Consider the following 24,380-nt stretch of genomic DNA (forward strand, 5'->3'; position numbering starts at 1 on the left):
ACAACATTCACACTCACATTCACACTAGGGCCAATTTAGTGTTGCCAATCAACCTATCCCCAGGTGCATGTCTTTGGAAGTGGGAGGAAGCCAGAGTACCCGGAGGGAACCCACGCAGTCACGGGAGAACATGCAAACTCCACACAGAAAGATCCCGAGCCCGGGACTGAACCCAGGACTACTACTCAGGAGAAAATTAAATATAATCTGAGGGGTACACCAAAACAATTTGACTTGACCTGGGGCTGCATAATTAGTAACATAGCTAAATTAAAGACACTATAGGATAAAGGTGACACTCACTGTTGACAATTAACCTTTTCACCATGAATTGATGAACGTGGACCCCGACCCAAGCAAGTAAAAAAACGTATTCGGGTGTTACCATTTAGTGGTCAATTGTGCGGAATATGTACTGTACTTAGCAATCTACTAATAAAAGTTTCAATCAATCAATTACCACTCTATTTGTTGTTGTTTTTATTCAGTGACACTTCTCTGTATGTTTGTGATTTTAATTTTCTTGTTGTTAGCTTTTTTTTCCCTTTTAGTCTGCTATTGTAATTCTCTATCTGCTTGTGGTGAAGAGGAAGGCAGTATATTGCTACCCACTGTGACGGAAATGTAGGATGAGGGGTGGGAGGAAGTGTCATTATTTTACTTGTAATATTTTTTTTTCTTGGGTGGGGGGAACACACCAAATAAAAAAATTGTCTGTTTTTTTAGTACCTGTATTATGATTTCCCTATCATATAAATAAATAAATATTGTAAAACAAAATAATAATAAAAAAAATAAAAACAACACAAAGGATATTAAAGGCATTAAAAGAGCAGAGATGATGCAACCAGCCATTTCTACATACAGCTACAAAAGTAAAAACAAAAACACATATACAAACGGTTGTACATTGTGGTGGCCTCTGCGGCGTTTCCATGCCGTAGTCTGCTGGGGTGGGAGGAGCATGGCCAGAGACAGGAGCAGACCCAACAAAGCAACCAAGAGAGCGGACTCTACCCTCGGCCACCCACTAACTCTCAGCCAGTGTCCAGTCCGCATGGATGCGTCCAAGGAGACCGAGGTGTCCGATACTTTATTTAAAAAGTGCTCTTCATTCGTGATACATCATTGAATGAGTTCAAATATATTTAGTTTATTAGGGTTCAACGGATTAATTCTGAAATCCAAAGATATTTAAATGACTTATGGCTAATTTTGAAAACGTTTGCCCTAATCTAGTCTGGTATATTTTAATACATATATAAACACATCACTGGTACATTGCTGCTTTGTTCTTTGCAGATTGAGAAAAATATACATCTGCAGTGTGAGTCGGAATAAGCAGCGTTTCATCAGTTGGCTGGGATATTTCTATTTAGGTGAAAGGTGCAAAAGCCCCAGCAGCATACTTGCCAACCTTGAGAACTCCGACTTCGGGAGATGGGGGGTGGGGCTGAGGGCGTGGTTTGGGGGCGTGGTTGGGGTGAGGGGGCGTGGTTAAGAGGAGAGTATATTTACAGCCAATTCACCAACTCGAGTATTTCATATGTATGTATGGAATACTTAACTTTCAGTGAATTCTAGCTATATATATTTATTTTATTATATATATAAATAAAATAAATAGTTGAATTTCAGACGGCATCTATCAAATACACAGTAATAAAAACACAGTTGTTCTACTAACTGTACTGTGCTTGCTGGTTGCTAAAAAAACAACAACACTTACCTTTCACTATTTGAGTAACGTCACTTCCGAGTTTCCAGAAGATGGTGCCAGTATGTGCTTTGCCCTGCCTTCTCTCGCTGTCAGCTCTGTTCGTTTTTGTGTTGTTTACGTCTATTTGTCAGCTCACTGCTTGTGTATGACCGCCAAACACTGTTGGATCTTTGCCCCTTTCCCACTGATATGATCAACTTTGACGTTGGTTTTTCGACGTCCCAGTCAGCATTTTTACCTGGCCGGATTCCTGCCTTCCTCTCCCGCCTCGTGGCTCCTCTCTCCCGCCACCTGCGGGCTGTGTGTCGGGCCCCACCTGGATTAGCTGCGCCCTTGGACGTGCTGGCCCTCGCCAGGTTCAGGTCTTATAAACGCAAGATCTTTGACAAACAAAACGTTTATCCTGAAGGATTTCTTCACGTCCCGCAGACTTGACTTCCTCTGTGTGACGGAAACATGGCTGAGAGCCGGTGAGTCCGCCCCTCTTAGTGAACTTCTGCCTCCGGAGTGTTCCTACTTTAATTCTCCGCGGTCGTCCGGTCGAAAAGGAGGAGGATTAGCAGTCGTTTTTAAAAATGACTTTAAATGCCGTCAGATCCCCCTGAAATCCTCCTTTTCAAGCTTCTAACTGTGCATGTTTGAGCTGGAGGGGGCGTGGCCTCCAGCTCCAGCTGAATTTCGGGAGAAAATTTCTTCCGGGAGGTTTTCGGGAGAGGCGCTGAATTTCGTGAGTCTCCCGGAGGGTTGGCAAGTATGCTCAGCAGTAGCAGATGTCATAAAACGCTGCAAGGGTCATTCATAGCGCTGAAGTGTGCAGACCATGTATCAAGAATGCGTATGCACTTTTTCACGGAAAAGGTGAGTTGTATCAAGAGTGAAATGAACGTGGACATTCTAACTTCCTGGCTGTCGTACTTTGGACACTGGTCACACTCAGAGGTGATGTTAGGCAATTGTTTGAATCAAGAAATGTGCAAACAATGACTTTGTAGACATATGACGTATAAACAATTACCCCACACCAGTGTGTGCAAATACACTAATGGTTATACATTGATACCTCAATTTACAAACACTTTAACTTTTCAATTTACAACCTTTTAGTTTGCGCGCGGACAATGACTTGGTGTACGAACGCTTCATTCATTCCTTCATTTATTTTGTGTGCCACTGTCATTCCGGCGACATCACTTCCTGTGCAGTACAGTACACAAGGGGCGTGCCCATTTTGGAGGGACGGACGGAGCGCCCAACGTCACGTCTTGTTTAGAAAATCCTTCATTCGATCGCCATTTCTCAGTGCTTTAGTGTGTGTTTCTTTTCTCGCCATTCCCCAAGCTTTGTTCACTCCCATTCTATTCCTTTCTTCGCATCAAATCTCTTCCTTGAAGGTGTTCGCCTTCTCTTGTCAGGTGCATGCCAAAAACATTTGCAAGTCAGCAAGGTACATAAGCTTTAACTTGTTTTTATTATAGGAGCAACATGTTAGCGTTATTAAGAACACCAGAGAGAGCGCGTTAACAGTTCAGCTTGCTGTTATTTTGATAATAGGGAGCTTGTTAATCCATTACATTATAATTGCTTGATATGCATTATAGTAGGGTCGTACAGTATACTGGTATTAGTATAGTACGGCGATAGTAATGAATTAATGAAAGGTACCGGTATTGGATTGATGCCAAAATTTGTGGTATCATCCAAAACTAATGTAAAGCATCCAAACAACAGGAGAATAAATGATTATTACATTTTAACCGACGTGTAAATAGAACATGTTAACACAGAAAATAAGCAGATATTAACACTAAATGAACAAGTAGATTAATAGTGTGTGTGGGACAATCATTGGTACTTTAACTTATAATCAATTATTACAGTTTGTCCCTCATAATGTTGACAAAATAATATAATGATAAATGACACAATATGTTACTGCATACGTCAGCAGACTAACTAGGAGCCTTTGTTTGCCTACTTACTACTAAAAGGCAAGTTGTCTTGTATGTTCACTATTTTATTGAAGGACAAACTTGCCATAATAAACATATGTTTAACATACCCTAAGATTTTTGGTAAAATAAAGACCATAGTGCAATTTTTTTTGTGGTCTCCTTTATTAAGAAAAGTATCGAAAAGTACCGAAAAGTATCAAAATGATTTTAGTACCAGAACCAAAATATCGGTACCGAGACAACACTACATTATAGTGTCTTAAAGGTGTGAAGTATTTTACAAAAACAGGGACTTGTGTTGAAGCCGATTAATTATGTTTGAATTTATTACGTTGCACCAAATTAGTCTGATTTCTCAAATAATATATATATTTTTTTATTTACTGTGAAGTACGAGTGTCCATGCATCTCTCTTATGCGACTATTGGTCATAGACTACGTGCCATTCGTACGCTGGGAGGCACTTATTTATTTTTAGCACTAACGAATGTATTGCTTTTCCGACTATGACGTCACACCAAAACAAAGCATCTTCGCGGCTCCTCACAAGTCCACAGCCCAGTTCTTTTTGACACATATTATAAACGTTACATCTAATATGCCTGTGCTGATGTTAAATAGCAGGCAGCATCAAGAAATAATCCAAGATTGCGCTATAAACATGACCCTAGTACTAAAAAGGTCTCGGAGTCGTAGAATGCATGTCCGAAGCAAAGACTGGGTAGAAAGAATTATTTTGAAGGAATAGAAAGAAAACTTTGAAATGTCTCGAAGTTTATTCAATAAGGTCTGTGGATTGATGAAAGTCCTAAATAAAAGACTGGACGTGGCATGTTACCGCTTCAAATGAGGTCTGCAATTGTTGTAGACAAGCCTGCCAGTTGTGTGGAATACAGAGTTATTGTTAATCAGTTTGCAGCAGACCAATGCAGCCTGGAAAGACTTGTGTACACCTTCTTCCTGGCCTTGTATTACACCTGCTTCATTCTCTTCCATCTCAATCCTATTTGTTCTGGAGTCTGAATGAACCCATTCTCCATTTCCTTAGCTACCTTCTAAAATAAATCTCTGTTTCTTTCTTTCTTTCTTTCTTTCTTTCTTTCTCCCATCGATGCACTCCAAAATGTTCAGTTCTTTGAATTTGTGAAGCAAAAATACAGTCTCCTTTTCATTCCAGTTGTCGCCTATTTTTTTTTTGAACAGGATCAGTTTCCGGGTTATATCTGTGTGCTAAGACTGGCACATGCACAATACTCGAGGGATCTGGGTGTGCAGGCAACTTCAACCATAAACTAAGGCCCTTCCTCCTCCACATCCCACCTCCCCGGATTGTAAATAATCAAATGTATATACTTGTTCTTATGCTTTCTGAACTCACTATGTTCACTGCTCGCTGTAAATATCCTACCAAGTCAAACCTACAATGTTTCAATGTCCTTTTCTCTGACGATGCAATTGTTGATGACTGAAGTACTGATTTCCACCAAACCTAACCCCCCGGATTGTAAATAATGTAAATAATTGAATGTATATACTCAGACGATTAACTTGTGCGATGACTGTATTATGCTGATAGTATATATTTGTACCATGAATTGATTAATGTGGACCCCGACTTAAACAAGTTGAAAAACTTATTCGGGTGTTACCATTTAGTGGTCAATTGGACGGAATATGTACTGTACTGTGCAATCTACTAATAAAAGTTTCAATCAATAAATCAATGTTAATATGACTTTTCAAAAGCCTAACACAATCAAATTAGAGTGCTTCCATGGGTTGTAGAAGGCCTATTTTGTACCGAATGACTTGATAATTTAGACTAATTTAGTAAATGCAAACATAGTCGTTGTTTCCCTTGGGGAACTCCACTTTCCTTTACAAACTTTTCAATTCACGAACCATGTGTAAGTTCGTAAATGGTCAGTGTATGTCGCGACCACTAATTTTTTTGTTTGGAATAGAAAAATAGCTTAACATAAAAAAATTTCAATTTGTCATCACACAGATAACCACCATTGCTTTTTGGACGAACACATATTCGATTTGTGTGTTCATCTGGAAAAATAAAAATCCATAAACGGAAAACAGCACAAAATCCAATTAGATGGCAATATTTTAATGAAAATCGACCCTTTTTTGTTTGTTTTAATATCTGCCATATATAACAAAAATAAAACAACGGATGTGGTGGCGACTTGTCCAGGGTGTACAACACCTTCCACCTGAATACAGCTGAGATAGGCTCCAGCGGCCCGCCCGCGACCCAAAAAGGTACAAGCGGTAGAAAATGGATGGATGGATGGCCCTAATTTTGTATTTGGATTTGCGTTTCAGAATTGGAAATAGAATAAAAGGAAGGAACCCGGACCGTTTTAATTCCCCATTTTCGATTGTTGAAAACATCAATAAAATGGAATAACAGAATGTATAACAATCTGCTTTTCTTATTATCAAACCAAAAATCGGGAAAAGTGGATTTATATTTAGGACTATTATTCTATTCCAAACAAAAACCGACCGTGAATCAAAGTTCCACTGTAAAAGCCTAAGCATAGTGGTGCAAAAAAACACAACGGCTGCTTACTAGTATTCAAAGATATTGCTAAAGGCGCTATAACCACAGCGGGGTTCCTTGCAAATGGACAAGTCCAGAGGGAGCTGGCCAACCGATTGGTACCGTGCCACTCCACCCTGAGCTGAGCTGAACCATCCCAGCCGGGTAGGACAGAATTATGCTACATTTACAAACAATGCAGCTGTACAGGCCATCTTTACATCGCCATTTTTAGCAACAGCCGGTTTTCCAAATGCAGTCGGAGCTGACGACTCCTCACACATTGTTATATAACCACCATCATATGATCAATAGGTATACAGTATACTGTCAACAGGAAACATGTTAATTTGATCAATGTATAGATCATACTGGATGTGATGAGCAATTGCAATTAACCAACTCTTTAGCGACTTTCTGGTCAAACAAAGTAGGCCTTCATCTCCTGTCCCTCCGGCTGCTTCGGTCACACTTTGGCGGTTGGCAGCCATCCTCTGCTTCAAATCCACTTTGATGTCCGACCGATACTTTTTAATGTCTGCCTGGGTGCGGTTGTCTGACCCCACAGCATTGACAGCCTCGCACACAATATCCCAACTTACTCCTCTAGTGGCCTAGTGGTTAGAGTGTCCGCCCTGAGATCGGTAGGTTGTGAGTTCAAATCCCGGCAGAGTCATACCAAAGACTATAAAAATGGGACCCATTACCTCCCTGCTTGGCACTCAGCATCAAGGGTTGAAATTGGGGGTTAAATCACCATAAATTATTACCGGGCGCGGCACCGCTGCTGCTCAATGCTCCCCTCACATCCCAGGGGGTGATCAAGGGTGATGGGTCAAATGCAGAGAATAATTTTGCCACACCTAGTGTGTGTGTGACAATCATTGGTACTTTAACATTTTTATAATATTTGTATTTTCTGCAGAATGGAAGATCTCAGGCGCGTGGCTAATTCAAATATGACGTCCGTATTCAAATAGGGGTCACTCCAACATGTGGGCTCAATTCTAGGTAGATTGGGATGCCCAAATGAAATGTCCTCTGGTTTTTACGTTTTCTGAATTTCATTGGATCCCGTTTTTTTAGAAGGAAATCCACGCAAGTCCTAATACCTGAAGCTCCGATACACATATCGTGGGACCTCACGGGAAAAAAAGCGCATGTAAAATGTCAATCATTGAATGATAGGGTGTTTCACAGGATATGTTTTACCTTAAACATATTCTTAGCCCTTTCCTGCTCTGTCACTGATAAAAATATAATAGCAAATGTCCCCCAAAATCCTTATCGTCTATTGTTGCACAGTGTTGGCATACTGGGATTGAATCCTGGCCAGAAAACATGCAATTTTATGTTTCCGTCCATCTGTTTTATACCGCTTATCCCTTTTGGGGTCACAGGGGGTGCTGGAGCCTATCTCAGCTGTTTCAATGTTGTTAAAATTGTTATTTTGAACACACTCAAAAGTTAACCATTCATTTGAGTACACAACATGCATCCAAACATTCTATTTGGATTAAAGTTGTCTGAAAATCACAATAGAAACATTTGTAATCAGAATTAAAATCGGCTTAGAGCCCCAATTTAGTCAGAGGCAGACAATAAAGAGGATCATCTTGGACATTATGGCTTACCGGCTTCATCGTTAACTTGCTCATCCTCGTCGCCAAGCAAGATCTCGTAGTCCACCAGCATGTCGTCTTTACCGTGCGGCGGAACTGAAGGCAGAAGGAGATTTACATCAACACAATGTATTAGTTGTTGTCAGTGTATGAAACTTTTTGCAAGAAATACAAGGCCCATGTCATATTTTAATATCACTATATTAAATTATGCAATTATTTATTTACATGAATAAGTAACTACATTCATTACATATATATATTTTTTGTGTTTAAATAGTATTAACTGGACTTTAGGGTGACCTAATATTTTTCCATTCGGGCTCCAGTACTCTGGAATGCCCTACCGGTAACAGTTTGAGATGATACCTCACTAGAACCATTTAAGTCTCAACTTAAAACTCATTTGTATACTCTAGCTTTTAAATAGACCTCCTTTTTAGACCAGTTGATCTGCCGCTTTTTTTCTATTTTCTCCTCTGTCCCCCCCTCCCTGGCGGAGGGGGTCCGGTCCGATGGCCATGGATGAAGTACTGGTTGTCCAGAGTCAGGACCCAGGATGGACCGCTCGCCTGTGTATCGGTTGGTGACATCTCTACGCTGCTTATCCGACTCCGCTTGGGGTGGTTTCTTGTGGACAGGACTCTCGCTGCTGTCTTGGATCCGCTTTGAACTGAACTCTCTCGGCTGCGTTGGATCCACTATGGATTGAACTTTCAAAGTACCATGTTAGACCGGCTCGACATCCATTGCTGCCCACATTTGTGGTCCTCTTCAAGGTTCTCATACTCATCATTGTCACCGACGTCCCACTGGATGTGAGTTTTCCTTGCCCTTATGTGGGTTGTTCCGAGGATGTCGTAGTCGTAGTGGTTTGTGCAGTCCGTTGAGACATTTGTGATTTAGAGCTATATAAATAAACATTGGTTGATTATGCAAAATCTAACTTTTGTTATCTTTGTTACCTGTTTTTGTTTATTTGGGATCTGCTTGAGTCCCTAAAATTTGAATTCACCAATGGAGGCCTGGTGTAGATTAGGGGCATCAAACATACGGCCCGTGGGCCGGAACAGGCCCACAGGTTTTAAGCGACCCGCGAGATGAGTTTATCGGTAGGGGACATCTCTGCGCTGCTGATCCGCCTCCGCTTGGGATGGTTTCCTGCTGGCTCGACTTTGGACGGGCCTCTCGCTACTATATTGGATCCACTTTGGTCTGGATTCGCACGGTTATGTTGGATCCACTATGGATTGGACTTTCACAATATCATATTAGATCCGCTCGACATCCTTTGCTTTTGGTCCCCTGCGGGGGTTCCTCTCCAAGGTTTCTCATAGTCATCATTGTCGACGTCCCACTGGGGTGAGTTTTTCCTTGCCCTTATGTGGGCTCTACCGAGGATGTTGTTGTGGTTTGTGCAGCCCTTTCAGACACTTGTGATTTAAGGCTATATAAATAAACATTGACTGATTGATTGATTGATTGATTGATTGACAGTGCATACTGAAAAAAAACCTCACTTCTTTTTTTAATTTTTTGGGATTAGACAAAGAAAATTGGTAAATAAAAGAAAACATTGAATAAAAATAGTATGATAACATCAATGATGGTAGTAATAGATACACCTAAAAACATATTATTGTATTGTATTATATTTTACTGACTGGCATCCATCACGCACAACAAGACATTAAAATGAACGCTGATTAGACATCATTATAAAAACAAAGACTCGTACACTTATTATATTTGGCACAGGTAAAACAAACAACTCCGGCATTACGAGGCGTCCCGTCCAGCACTGAGGCTGCTTCAGACTGGCCGTCCTGTGACCCGACACTCGGCCCAACAAATGAGTCATAGGAGTCTAAGACCCACAAACTCATCCAAGTGAGCACCAGAACCTCCAGCACTCCCTGGCATCCAGGGCTCAATGTGTGTGCAGCTGGACTTAAAGGAATGCACCATAACCACACCACCCCCCTCTCTCCTTGGATATGACGCATCCGGTCAAGGAGTGCACAAATAAAACCGTCCTGATTAAGGAAAGTGAAAGTTGAACTGCGACCAGCTGAAAATAGACTTTCATACGCGCTCTTAGTTTAGACGTGAGCTCATATTCTTCATACGTTTAGTGGAGGGTCTAATTTGAGGTCCGGTGAGGAAATACAGCAAACGCAAATGTTGTGCTCCATTACAGCACTGGCCCTCTATTTGAGGAAATAAGGTCAAGGTATAAATTCTGCTCTTATTTAGTCAACTGCAGAGAGTACAAGGCATTTATTTTTGGGGTGCAGCAGTTTCATAACAGCAACTACAAACCCCATATCCATATGAGTTGGGAAATTGTGTTAGATGTAAATATAAACAGCAAACAATGATTTGCAAATCCTTTTCAACCCATAATCAGTTGAATATGCTACAAAGACAACAATTTTGATGTTCAAACTCATAAACTTTTTTTTTTTCTGCAAATAATAATTAACTTAGAATTTCATGGCTGCAACACGTGCCAAAGTAGTTGGGAAAGGGCATGTTCACCACTGTGTTACATCACCTTTTCTTTCAACAACACTCAATAAACGTTTGGGAACTGAAGAAACTAATCGTGAAGCTTTAAAAGTGGAATTATTTCCCATTCTTGCTTGATGTACAGCTTTAGTCGTTCAACAGTCCGGGGTCTTGTTGTCGTATTTTACGCTTCATAATGCGCCACACATTTTCGATGGGAGACATGTCTGGACTGCAGGCGAGCCAGGAAAGTAACCGCACTCTTTTACTACGAAGCCACGCTGTTGTAACACGTGGCATGGCATTGTTTTGCTGAAATAAGCAGGGGCGTCCATGATAACGTTGCTTGGATGACAAAATATGTTGCTCCAAAACCTGTATGGACCATTCAACATTAATGATGCCTTCACAGATGTGTAAGTTACCCATGCCTTGGGCACTAATACACCCCCATACCATCACAGATGCTGGCTTTTGAACTTTGCGCCTATAACAATCCGGATGGTTATTTTCCTCTTGGTTCCGGAGGACACCAAGTCCACAGTTTCCAAATATAATTTGAAATGTGGACTCGTCAGACCACAGAACACTTTTTCACTTTGCATCAGTCCATCTTAGATGAGCTCGGGCCCAGCAAAGCCAGCGGCGTTCCTGGGTGTTGTTGATAAATGGCTTTCGCTTTGCATAGTAGAGTTTTAACTTGCACTTACAGATGTAGCGACCATCTGTAGTTACTGACAGTGGTTTTATGAAGTGTTCCTGAGCCCATGAGGTGATATCCTTTACACAATGTCTGTTTTTGATGCGGTACCGCCTGAGGGATCAAAGGTCCGTAATATCATCGCTTACGTGCACTGATTTTTCCAGATTCTTTGAAACTTTTGATGATTTTACGGACCGTAGATGGTAAAATCCTTAAATTCCTTGCAATAGCTCGTTGAGAAATGTTCTAAAACTGTTCGACAATTTGCTTACAAATTGGTGACCCTCGCCTCATGCTTGTTTGTGAATTACTTAGCATTTCATGGAAGCTGCTTTTATACCCAATCATGGCACGCACCTGTTCCCAATTAGCCTGCACACCTGTGGGATGTTCCAAATAAGTGTTTGATGAGCATTCCTCAACTTTATGAGTATTTATTGCCACCTTTCCCAACTTCTTTGTCACGTGTTGCTGGCATCAAATTCTAAAGTTAAAGGTTTATCAGTTTGAACATCAAATATGTTGTCTTTGTAGCATATTCAACTGAATATGGGTTGAAAATGATTTGTAAATCATTGTATTCTGTTTATATTTACAGCTAACACAATTTCCCAACTTATATGGAAACGGGGTATGTATTTGGGGCTCTATTAAAGTGGCGTAAACAATAATTACAATATAAATGCTGTGTTAATTTACTTAACAGCAGAAAATACTGGGAGTTTGACATACATGACCAGATGTCCCAATCAAAATGTTTGATTATAGAAATGTAAATGTTTTATAGCAAGTAACTTGCGTGAACACAATAACTCATTTCTCTAAAGCTCATCTTATTATATCTAGAATCTAAATTTGTGGCATGAAGGCACAATACATTTTCTTTAAAAAAAAATAAAGCGGCTAGTGTACAAAAAATAAACGAAAGCAAAAACGATTATTAAAACATGTACTCCTTGAGTTTTAAACATGAATAAAAAAACACCCCCAAAATTATTTTGCAATAATAAGAGCAAGGAACAGAAAAATATTGATCTAAACACTTTAGTACCGTTTATATACTGATAATATACTCAGTGTTGATAGCATCAACATCTGGATTGATCACACCTACGACTTCATTGAGGATTTAGCGGTTTACTTCTTGTGTCATCCTGCTCGGTGCTTATCCATTGCCTTTCCAGTGATAACGCTACCTGGAAGAAACCTGATTCAAAGTTAAAGTACCATTTTCCGGCATAGTGGTGAGGATTGGTATCTAAGGACTGTGGGTAGACGACGTGTTCGTTGCAGCTTGCTCTTGAATCGAGCCGGCGTTCTGGCAAGACACGCACCCTCCTGGGATTCATGCAACTCCTGCAAATGTGTAACACGGAAAATGGGAATGTAATTGTGTCTCCCTGAACGTGCATCACTTTTGAAGGAATCTTTCACTTGCGTACAATCTATAGCCATGTAAACACTGGGACACAGATGTGGTAAAGGAAAATATGATCGGGATCAGGACATTTATGGTACTTTATTATTAAAAGGGCAGTTCAAATGAATGTCTGTCTGTTGACTGATATGCAGGCATGTGAAATTACCGTGAAAATCTGCATTTTTAACATAAATTTTCGCATCAAAATTGTTGGCATGGCTGCAGTTGTAACGACCCCAAGATGCAGGAACCATGAGAACGTTGAGAAAGTAAGATGATTTCGATATGATTAACAGAGGAGAAAGCATGGAACGGTTCTCAAACAATAGTCAATACTTGAGCGCTGAGGAGCAGGCGAGGCAAGCATAAATATCAGCCTGCTGATTAGCTCCAGGTGTGGCCAGGCTGCCAATCAGCAGAAATATATATCAGATAAGAAAACAAACAGAAATGAAGTGACAGATCGTCACAAAAATATCACTTCCGCATTTCTTTAAAATGAAATATCAATAAAAATACGATAAAAACCAAATTTGTTAAACGCTCTCCTCAGCCGCAGGTACTTGCTATTTCTCTCGCCTAAACGCCGCACGGAGTTGCAGGACAAGCTAATACAGCAACGTAGAAAGCCGTCAATGTCGTGGCCCGGACAGCAAACGGAGACGACAACAAGTAGGCGAGCTAGATTGTTAGTTCACTAACAATCTCGTTTCGGTGCTCCAAAATTAATAGAAGAAAAAAGTTAGGACCATGGTTGAAACCAGCTCACGAGTTAGCTAACCATCTAGCTAACTTACTTGTTGTTGTTTGTGTTTGCTGTCCATTTTGTAGCTAATCATATTTCGACGATTACAATCCGAACAATGCTAGCTCCGAACCAGTTTTAGTTCTAGATCAGTGGTTCTCAAATGGGGGTACGCGTACCCCTGGCGGTACTTGAAGGTATGCCAAGGGGTACGTGAAATTTTTCAAAACTATTCTAAAACTACTAACAACTAAAAAATCATTTATAAATATATTTATTGAATAATACTTCAACAAAATATGAATGAATGTAAGTTCATAAACTGTGAAAAGAAATGCAACAATGCAATATTCAGTGTTTACAGCTAGATTTTTTGTGGACATGTTCCATATTTTTTTTTTTTTGGTGAAGAAATGTTAAAACAATTTAATAAATCAGAAACTGATGACATAGTGCTGTATTTTATTTCTTTATCTCTTTTTTTCAACCAAAAATGCTTTGCTCTAATTAGGGGGTACTTGAATTAAAACAATGTTTACAGGGGGTACATCATTGAAAAAAGGTTGAGAACCATTGTTCTAAATCGAGATGATCTATTAGTAGCCAATGAGAAGGTATATTTTTGATATGACGGATGATAAACAGTGGTCACAAAACCGGTAATATATTACCTGAGGGGTATAGTGTGGAGAATGCATATCTTTTTTAAGTGTTCTTTCTTTATCTTTATCCATTATCATGTTTAAAGCAGCTAATAGTTAGTAAACTCTGTGTTTCACCTTGAAGGCTGGAATGTCTACCGGTAGTATTATGTACTCCCTTTTTGTGGAGGAGGCCTTACTGGTTTACAACAAAAAAGGCTGTATTTCTTTCTGTTTTTGCTGTTTTCGTACTAAATAAGATGAGTCTTTCCGTTTGATTTTTACACCGCTTCTTGATGCTGCTATTATCGCAATAATAGCAGCATCAAATCAAAAACTTGGTGATATTGTTATTCTGTCTCGGTGGTTCTTCTTACTCAACATATATGTCATCCGACAGAATTTGGGATTGACAAGTGTATTTTATTCCCTGAGAGGAAGACTGGTTGGACGCAACAAATGAAATGCCAAATGGGAAATATTTTCTAAGTTCTTTGCATGCATGTTATATAATTTTACATTACATTTTCAATGATAATATTGTTAGTAAATTATCTCCTAAAAAAGCAAAAAAAATATGAGGTGCATTACCTGGAACATGTAAGTGTCCAAAAGACAGCTGAAATAGGTTGGTTGATGACAATAAATCTAAAGGTAAAAATAGTGTAGATTGTTCCCAATCGCAGGAAATGTAGCCTAGATTTTCAGATATTTACAAACACACACAATTCTAACATCCTCCTAAGAAAACCGCCACCTGTATCCCACGCGTAAAAAAATGTCAGAAGAAGAATAAAAAATAGCCTGATTACTTTAGTTTAGTGTGAAACCAAACACTTCACACAACTTTGGTCTTTTGTTTTAGCATAAAAGTATTTCCAATATAGTGATTGAGTTATTGACCTTGTCATAAGTCAACATGCTTTTTAAATAATTTTGAAGCTATTATTTCAAGCTAATAATAGTACACTGTGAGTTGTCCCGACACCAATATTTTGGAACTGGTACCAAAATTATGTTGATACTTTTCGATACTCATCTAAATGAAAGGTACCACAAAAAAGTCATTATTGGCTTTATTTTAACAAAAGAATCTTAGGGTACATTACACATATGTTTCTTATGGCAAGTTTGTCCTTAAATAAAATAGTCAACATACAAGACAACTTGTCTTTTGGTTGTAAGCAAACAAAGGCTCCTAATTTAGCTGCTGACATATGCAGTAACATATTGTGTCATTTATCATTCTATTATTTTGTCAACATTATTAAGGACAAGTGGTAGAACATGAATTATTAATCTACTTGTTCATTTACTGTTAATATCTGCTCACTTTCTCTTTTAGCATGTTCTGTCTACACTTTTGTCAAAATGTAATACTCATTTATTCTTCTGTTGTTTGTTTTTTTTAGATTAGTTTTGAATGATACCACAAATTTGGGTATCAATCCGATACCAAGTCGTTACAAGATCATGCATTGGTCCTATTCAAAGTCCTCATGTGTCCAGGGACATATTTCCTGAGTTTATAAACATAGGTGGTAGACGATTACAATCCAAACAATGTTAGCTCCGAACCAGTTGATGTGAAGGACCGGTATTAGTATAGTACCCCGGTACTATACTAATACCGGTATACTGTACAACCCTACTACACTGTGTTGCTCGAAAACTAAACTGTGTTTGGAAGATTCAGGCAACTTTGACTAAAGCCTAATTGCATCATTTTGCTGGATCATCGGCCCCAAATCGAAAGCCATTGATGAATCTTTATAAATATCCATGCACACATTTTAATGTACTCAAGGTGCACAAATTAAGCATTTGACGCCAAGCTTCATTCATTTCTGTACTATTATGTGAATAAAGAGCTCAGAGAGAAGTCGCCTCCCAGCCAGCGTCTGGAAGTTCTGGCGTGCAGACGGGCTGATGTAATCTGTGCTCCCCTTTACACATTTCTAATTAGGTGGCGCCATCTGCTAGTGCAAATAGGTCACCTGCGATACTCAACCTTGCCGCAGCGCACATTTTACTGAGTTTTACTAAATATTGTACCGGTTTGTTTTGTCACATCTCGAAGATTTACTGCAAGGTAAAACGAAAAAAAAAAAAAAATGCAGTCAAATAAAAACTAAATTTGTTTTTCCTTTACTTTAATTGGCTGTTAATTGGTTATAGACATGACTGTGATGAATGAATTATGAATCATTAATAATAATTAGAATATTTTCACACCTTGAGCTAGGATGTATTTCAGTACTTCTCAATACTTTTCAAAATAAAGGGCACTACAAAAAAAAAAAAAAATCTTATGATACATTCAACATGTGTTTTGGGATTAAATGACATAGTAAACATACTAGACAACTTCTATTTTAGTTAGCAAAAGGCTCCTAATTTGGCTGCTGATGTATGCAGTAACATATTGTGTCATTTCCCATTCTATTATTTTGTCAAAATTATGAGGGACAAGGGGTAGAAAATGCATTATTCATCTACTTGTTCATTTACTGTTAATATCTGCTTACTTTATGTGTTTCATGTTCTATCTACACTTCTGTTCAAATGTAATAAGCACTTATTCTTCTGTTGTTTGGATACTTTGCATTAATTTAGGATGATACTACAAATTTGGGTATCGATCCAATACAACGTAGTTACACAATCATACATTCATCATATTTAAAGTTCTCCCATGTCCAGACATATATAACAAATAAAAAAGATGTATAATGTTGTATCATTGTGGTATGGACCGTATACAGCTCATCTACTTGGTATCGTTATAATCGATATGTGTATAGATCCACCCTTTTGTTTATATTCAGGAACATTAGCTTGCTGTTAGCGGTTAGCTATAGTATCCTCCTACGAAGTGTAGTGGAGCATGTTTAGCTATTCCTCGTCGGACATGGATGATATTTGTAAGAAACTTACTATATTTGTATTAGAATTAGTTATTTAGAAGTACCTAAAACACTACGGAGAGGCATTAGCTGCTAGCTAGCTACTAAATATTTACAGTACAACTTTCAGAGCAGCGCTTAAAAGTTTATTGCTCCACGTACTTTGTTTGTTTTTAACACAAAATACGTCTATTCTTCCTCTTCTGTCTTCATATTGTTTCTGCTTGCAAGTGCTTGACGTGAAGTGAATTATATTTATATATGGCTTTTTCTCTCGTGACTCATAGCGTTTTACATAGTGAAATTCAATATCTAAGTTACATTTAAACCAGTGTGGGTGGCACTGAGAGCAGGTGGGTAAAGTGTCTTGCCCAAGGACACAACAGCAGTGACTAGGATGGCGGAAGCGGGGATCGAACCTGCAACCTTCAAGTTGCTGGCACGGCCGCTCTACCAACCGAGCTATACCGGCCCCAAAGAGCTTGAGTGCGTGTGTGTGATGACTAACTTGCGCCCCGGCTCGTAAAGTATACCAACAATGTCATCAAAGCGCGCCTCATGTCTTTGGAAAAATGTACTGGTATTTTTCGATTACAATACCACGGCACTCTATTAGTACAGGTATACCATACAAACCTCGCTAGAGCACAATAAAACTAACTTCTAAATATTTTTTTTTCAAAATAATGAGCCCTCTAGACATAAAATAATACCCTTTAGTCACCTTTACACTCTCAATCCAATATAGTAATGCTCGCTGAGGCTGAGGCCAATCAGGGGCCACAATATTCAACAGTATGCTCTGATTGGTTTGGTCTCATCTAATGGCCAATAATACTGTAGAATTGATATTTTTAGTTCTTCTAGCCATTTTTATGCTCGAAAAGGCTTACTTTAGGGACGAGTGTAATGTTTATTTGCTTGACTGAAAGCCAGATGTTGTATACACGTTTTTACTACTTTTTAAAGGTGGAGTTTACATTGGTCCATTTTTTTCCCCCACTTGCAAGATGCAAAAAACAATAGTATTGTTTAATTTTTTTTCACACTTGCATGTATGGCCACTAAAAACATTTTATATCTAAATTGAAGAGAATTTGAGGATGCATTATGATGGCGACAGTTTGACACCAGATCAGACTGTTTGTATTGACATTGTTTACTTTGGGAAAAGGAGTTCCTAGAACCAAAGTTTTTAAATGTATTATTTTATCAGATATAGAGAAATTCATAATTTAGTTCTGTTGTTCTAGAATGACTATGAATATGTACTTGTTTGGGGAAAAAGGCAATTACTTACCAAAAAGCAATAACCATATTTGTATCTGAAAGTGCTTTAAAAGTCAAATATATAACTTTTAAAGGGGAACATTTTCACAATTTCAGAAAGGTTAAAACCAATAAAAATCAGTTCCCAGTGGCTTGTTTTATTTTTCAAAGTTTTTTTCAAAATTTTACCCATCATGGAATATCCCGAAAAAAGGCTTTAAAGTGCCTGATTTTCGCTATCTGTGAAGCCACCGTCCATTTTCCTGTGACGTCATCCAGTGATGCCAATACATACAACATGGCGGATAGCACAGCAAGATATAGCGACATTAGCTTGGATTCAGACTCGGATTTCAGCACCTTAAGCGATTCAACAGATTACGCATGTATAGAAACGGATGGTTGGAGTATGGAGGCAGATAGCGAAAATGAAATTGAAGAAGAAACTGAAGCTATTGGGGCGAATAGCTATTGACGCTATTCGGCGATCGACTTCTAACCAACGTTTGAGTGTCGCAGGATATCCATACATCTCTGTGCCATGTCTGCCTTAGCATCGCTGGTAAAATGTGCAGACCAAACGATCGGGACTTTCGCATCTTGTGACATTGGAACAACTTAAATCCGTCGATTGGTAAGTGTTTGTTTGGCATTAAATGTGGGTGCAGGGAAAGGCTGGATGCAAATATAGCTGCAAATGTACATTCAGCTAGCCTAAATAGCATGTTAGCATCGATTAGCTGGCAGTCATGCCGTGACCAAATATGTCTGATTAGCACATGAGTCAATAATATAGACAAAACTCACCTTTGTGATTTGGTTGACTTTATCGTTGGAAATGCATCTGCAGGATATCCATACATCTCTGTGCCATGTCTGCCTTAGCATCGCCGTTAAAATGTGCAGACCAAATGATCAGGACTTTCGCATCTTGTGACACTGGAGCAACTTAAATCCGTCGATTGGTAAGTGTTTGTTTTGCATTAAATGTGGGTGGAGGGAAAGGCTGAATGCAAATATAGCTACAAATGTACATACAGCTAGCCTAAACAGCATGTTAACATCAATTAGCATGCCGTGCTAATCGATGCACACTCCACGTAAATCAACTTGAATCCGTCCCTGATCGTGTTGTTACACCCTCGGACAACACACCGACAAGGCATGATGTCTCCAAGGTACGGAAAACAGTCGAAAAAACGGAAAATAACAGAGCTGATTTGACTTGGTGTTTCTAATGTGTTTGAGAAAATGGCGGATAATAGAAAGGCGTTTAATTCGGCAAAATTCATCCATTTAGAGTTCGGAAATTGGTTAAAAAAATATATGGTCTTTTTTCTGCAACATCAAGGTATATATTGACGCTTACATAGGTCTGGTGATAATGTTCCCCTTTAATAGCGATGTAGCTTTTACAGCCTCTTATGCTGCCCCTAAACGGTACTAAAATCAACTAATGCTATTTGCTGAATGGCTTATAATTCCTCTCGGTGCGACAAAAAGATTTTGTTTTGCTGTTAATCACGAGAGATAAAAACAGGACTCACTGTAGACGTCTCCTCGGTGCTTGGTGGCCTTGTGGATGCTGTTGTCCACAGTTGTAACCCCTGGGGTCCGCCTGGTCGGGACCACCGGCCTTGGAGAGACGTAGGGCTTGCTTGTGGGTGCGGGCGGCCTCCTGGTGGGGACGAAGGGCTTCTTTGTAGGAGGCGGTGTCCTGCGTGGAGGTGGCGTTGCTCTGACAGTGGTCGTGGTGGTGGTGGTCGTCGTGGCGACGGTCGTCGTTTTGGGGGCGGCGGGGATAAACATTGTTACCACCGGACGCAGGGTGGTGGTGGTCCTCCTCTGGTCGATGTCGGGGAGGTGGTTGTGATGGCTCGGGGGGAACAAGCCCGGTCTGGGAGGCTTGATGACCACTTTGGGAATGGCTGCGAAGAGCAAAAGTAGTGTAGTGAAAGACTTAATGAGGCAGCGGATGGGCCATTTAGTGTCATAATGAGACTGGTAATATGCGTTAAATAGCATGCTATAACCTATTATATGTCTCTTTAACATCATTTAACAAATATTGACAGTCACAGGGAGTCTCCGGTGATATGAAATATGAAATTAGAGAGGCTGGAGCCTACCCCAGCTGTAGGCTGGGGTAGGCTCCTAGATCAGGGGTGTCAAAGTCAAGGCCCAATGAATTATATATGGCCGCTGGGATGATATTTGATTAGTATTAGAACACAGCCGCCTGCTGCTGTTTTGCACGCATCAATACTCCATCAGTGTTGGCGCTAGAAAGTTTCAAAATGGGGTCTCAGGGACCCCATCAAGTCATACAAATGGGGTCCCACAATAAATTTCTGGGGTCACACTTTTTTGTAACCGTTTTGAAAACAAATGATAAATGCATTATCCTGTTATAGCTCACATTCTACATTGTGTTTTGGACAAAGGTTGTCATAAACGTTACTTAGTTCATTAAAAAAATAATACAAAACAAAACAAATGTTTATGCATATGTAAATGTATTCAGTTCTAAACATTCATTCACTTTCTGCTTTCCTTCACGGATCTAAACTTTACCGCTCCCAGTATTATTTCTATATTTTTATTGTAATATTTTCAGAATGTGTTTGTTCTCTTTTTGGCCAAAGTAAGACAAAGAAAACAATCTGAAGTTGTCTTTATTTTTTAGTTTTAATGCCATGATTTCAATAGTCCGGCCCGCGTGTGCACAGATTTTCCTCCAAGCGGCCCCTGAGCTAAAAAGAGTTTTACACCCCTGCCCTGGACCCATACCCAGTCCACCATAGGGTTGATCAGTTTAGAGGCTTCAATTACCAGATGGTGCTGTTTTGCAGAAATTCAATTAGATTTGAACAAATTAACTCATTATCTTTATACATTACCACCCAAACCGCCGCCTGATGTCGGACATAACAGAATTTTAACATTTACAGAAAAATGTGCTACACTTTTTGGTTGTTTTGTAATGTGGTTTTGCAGTGATGGCTGACAGGTAACAGATGAAGATAACAATACAACAGAAAAGAGCAGAGTGAGTTGACAATCATCATACGACAACAACCAGAGTTTATCTCACTTTCCACATAGCAGGATTTTGCATCACTACCCTGACTGCTCAGTATAATACGTACAATAATATGTACAATAAGTCAGCGATAATAGTTATAACATCAATAAAAAAACATTTGTATGCTCGTACAACACCTAAAACCTTAAGTATATCAGTATGTGGAATTAAAATATGGAATGGATTAACCAAATGAATCAAACAACGCACCAGTTTAAGAGACTGTTCAAACTACAAGTGTTCACAAAGTACACAGAACAAGAATAATGATGTACATCTTGAACCCTTTTTTTTTTCTTTTTTTTTACTGAGACAAACAATATTTATGTAATTAATATTTGTATGCTTACTATGGTATATTATTTATTTATTATTTATTTATTTGTTCACTGTTCTGTTACAGAGAAAAAGGAAATTGGATAAAATTGCTATGATATGAAAAGGGGTAGGATTTAATAAGCTCTGCTTCTTCCTACTCCTTTTCGGACGTGCTGTCATGAAACAACTGGAATTGTGTGATGCATTACATTGTATTGTATGCATGTTCGACATGAACTGAATCTGAACTGAACTGAACTGAAGAACGGAATGAATGCTCAAAACGAGATGTGTCTTGACCCCCCCAATCACTGCGTTAAGTAAATACTAACCTGGTTTTTCCTAAACTAAGAATGTTTAACTGCTTCCTGTTCTTTGCCAGTGATTATTAGAATGGTTAATGTATTTTTATACTTAGTTAAGAATGTCACAATGCAACCGCTTACATGCCGTTGATTACTAAACTGATGAACTTATTTTGACACGTGTGACGAATAAAATGTTAAAATGCTTCTTCTTGGACGACAGTTACAAATGTTCAAAAGCTTCCTGTTGAATGCATTAAAACGGCGGGTTAATTTGTTTTTACACTTGTATGACGTTTAAGAATGTTCAGATGCTTCCTGTTGTGGGCCATATATAAACAGCAAGGTGGTCCACCTATTTTTGCACTTAAAGTAAGAAAGGTAAGTATGGAAAGATGTACTGTATTGTTGGATGTGTTACCTAAAACATTGCCTATACTGTCAAAGGGTAACTGCACTTTTTTGGGAATTTTGCCTATATTTTTCAATCATTATGAGGAACAAGAAGACAAATATATTTTTATAATGCATTCTAACTTATGAATAAACGTAAATAAAATGGCCCTCTTTACACTTCACTCTAAATCAGATTTTTTTTGCCCTTAAGTGACAAAAATCATATATTTTTTTGCCAAACACTCCAAAGTGTTTCAAATGTGATCTTTTCGGATCAGATCCAGGCCACATCAGGAGCTATTCCGAATCGGATTCGAATCTGATCTTTTCAAATGTGACTTCAATCTAAACGCAATGCGTCGTGATTGCGACCAGCTTTGGGCGTGATACGTCATTCGTGTGCGCGGGGAAAGATGCAGCTCGCCAGCAGAAGTGGATACTTCATCTCAACATCCAGTATCGGTGAGCATGGTCTATTTTTGATGGCCAAATTTTTGGTGCATCACTTGTCAATAGTGCGTAAATAATAGGCTAAATGCGATAAATAAATATATATTTTGATTCCAAAGAAATAGCGAATATAGAAAGACAGGATATTCCATGCTGATATCCATGTGTCCTCTAATCGCATTAATCAGTACCCAAGAAGTAGCTCTTGGTTTCGAAAAGGTTGGTGACCCCTGCATTAGACCTACCCATGCAAGTGACATCAAGGCTGTGCACGTTTACACTGGAGTCCGATTAAGATCCCATTTTACTTGCAGTATAAATATTCGGCTAGCAGAAAATCTGTTTTCGAAAAAAATCCGACTTGAGCCACTTTGGCATGCAGTGTGAACATAGTCAATGGTACGCCAAAGAATCCATTGATTAAAAAGTAAAGTGTTTTATTTTCCTATATTCCGACACAGTGTTACTGTTCAAACTGTAACATTACAGTGGCCAAAACTATTGAATATTCTTCTTGTTTTTAATGAATACTCACGCCTACCGCGCTACTGTATTTGATTGTTGGTCATTATGGTAGTTGGAGAGCAAAGTGTTTTCTGAGGTGGTACTTGGTGGAAAAAAGTTTGAGAACGACGGTTCTAGATAAAAAATAATGCCCCTCACTTTGATAGTGGAAGGATGAGGATAAGTTGGTCAACTTTAGCATCTGATATAGTCCCGGAAATGGCGAAAAAGACACAAAAAGACGCTTGGTTCAACCCAGCTTTTTTCTTTGCAAGGATTAACAGTCATTCGTCATCTAAATGGGAATAATGAACATCCTATCAGTCGGCATCCCAGTGACAGCAGAAGTTGTACAATAAGTTTGTTGGTAAGTCTGCAGTGAGTAATAATCCCTGATGTTGTCAAAGCAAAAAGCAAATGTCTTGTTTGTAAAATTAATGCGCCAGGCATGCTTAAAATGAGCAAAATACGTAAATATTAAATGTTATCGTAAATGTGCCTATTTCTACATTACATATATACTAACATCATGTACTGTATATAAAACTTTTGCAGAGGTGATTGAATTTTTTTTTAAGTGCTTATGGATGGATGGATGGATGGATGGATGGATGGATGGATGGATGGATAGATAGATAGATAGATAGATAGATAGATAGATAGATAGATAGATAGATAGATAGATAGATAGATAGATAGATAGATAGATAGATAGATAGATGGATGGATGGATGGATGGATGGATGGATGGATGGATGGATGGATGGATGGATGGATGGCTGGATGGATGGATGGATGGATGGATGGATGGATAATAATTTATTTATTCCTTCAGGAAAATTTTAAGCAGAATAGAGTGGCTCCAATGGGCTCCATTTTTTTCTCTAATTCGAATGGCTGGGGAAAAAAGTGTGTGCTTGTCTTAAAAAAATGCAGTTCTACTTTGATATGGGGTATTATGATGGGGCATGTTGATCCTGGAACAGATTATTTCTATTTCCATTATTTCTGAGTAATTCCTTCATATATACGCCATGTTTTTCTATCAGAAAATAGAACACAAATGATCGTGCTTTACAAATTCTGCCTGGCAACACATGACGTATGCAAATCATGAAACATGAATGTGTTTACACTGTGGGGGAATATCCATAATATAAACATTGACCGACTGCACATACAGTAGTTGTCTACAGATTGTACATAAAGTGGGGCAAAAAAAGTATTTAGTCAGCCACCGATTGTGCAAGTTCTCCCACTTAAGATAATGACAGAG

General features: G+C 39.0%; 1 protein-coding gene across 6 annotated transcripts in view; it reads right to left on the bottom strand.

The window, feature by feature from the left end:
- Positions 1 to 24,380, bottom strand: part of npnta (nephronectin a) — a 151,950-nt gene that overhangs the window by 12,455 nt on the left and 115,115 nt on the right. For all 6 annotated transcript variants that reach the window (XM_061909388.1, XM_061909379.1, XM_061909398.1 and 3 more), the window contains 2 exons: positions 19,594 to 19,974; positions 7,864 to 7,947 (listed from right to left, as the gene is read on the bottom strand). In XM_061909388.1, coding sequence (XP_061765372.1) covers positions 7,864 to 7,947; positions 19,594 to 19,974 — 465 coding nt within the window. The remainder of the gene's footprint in view (positions 1 to 7,863; positions 7,948 to 19,593; positions 19,975 to 24,380) is intronic.

The sequence above is a fragment of the Nerophis ophidion genome, linkage group LG01, assembly GCF_033978795.1.
Source record: "Nerophis ophidion isolate RoL-2023_Sa linkage group LG01, RoL_Noph_v1.0, whole genome shotgun sequence".
Lineage (NCBI taxonomy): Eukaryota > Metazoa > Chordata > Actinopteri > Syngnathiformes > Syngnathidae > Nerophis > Nerophis ophidion.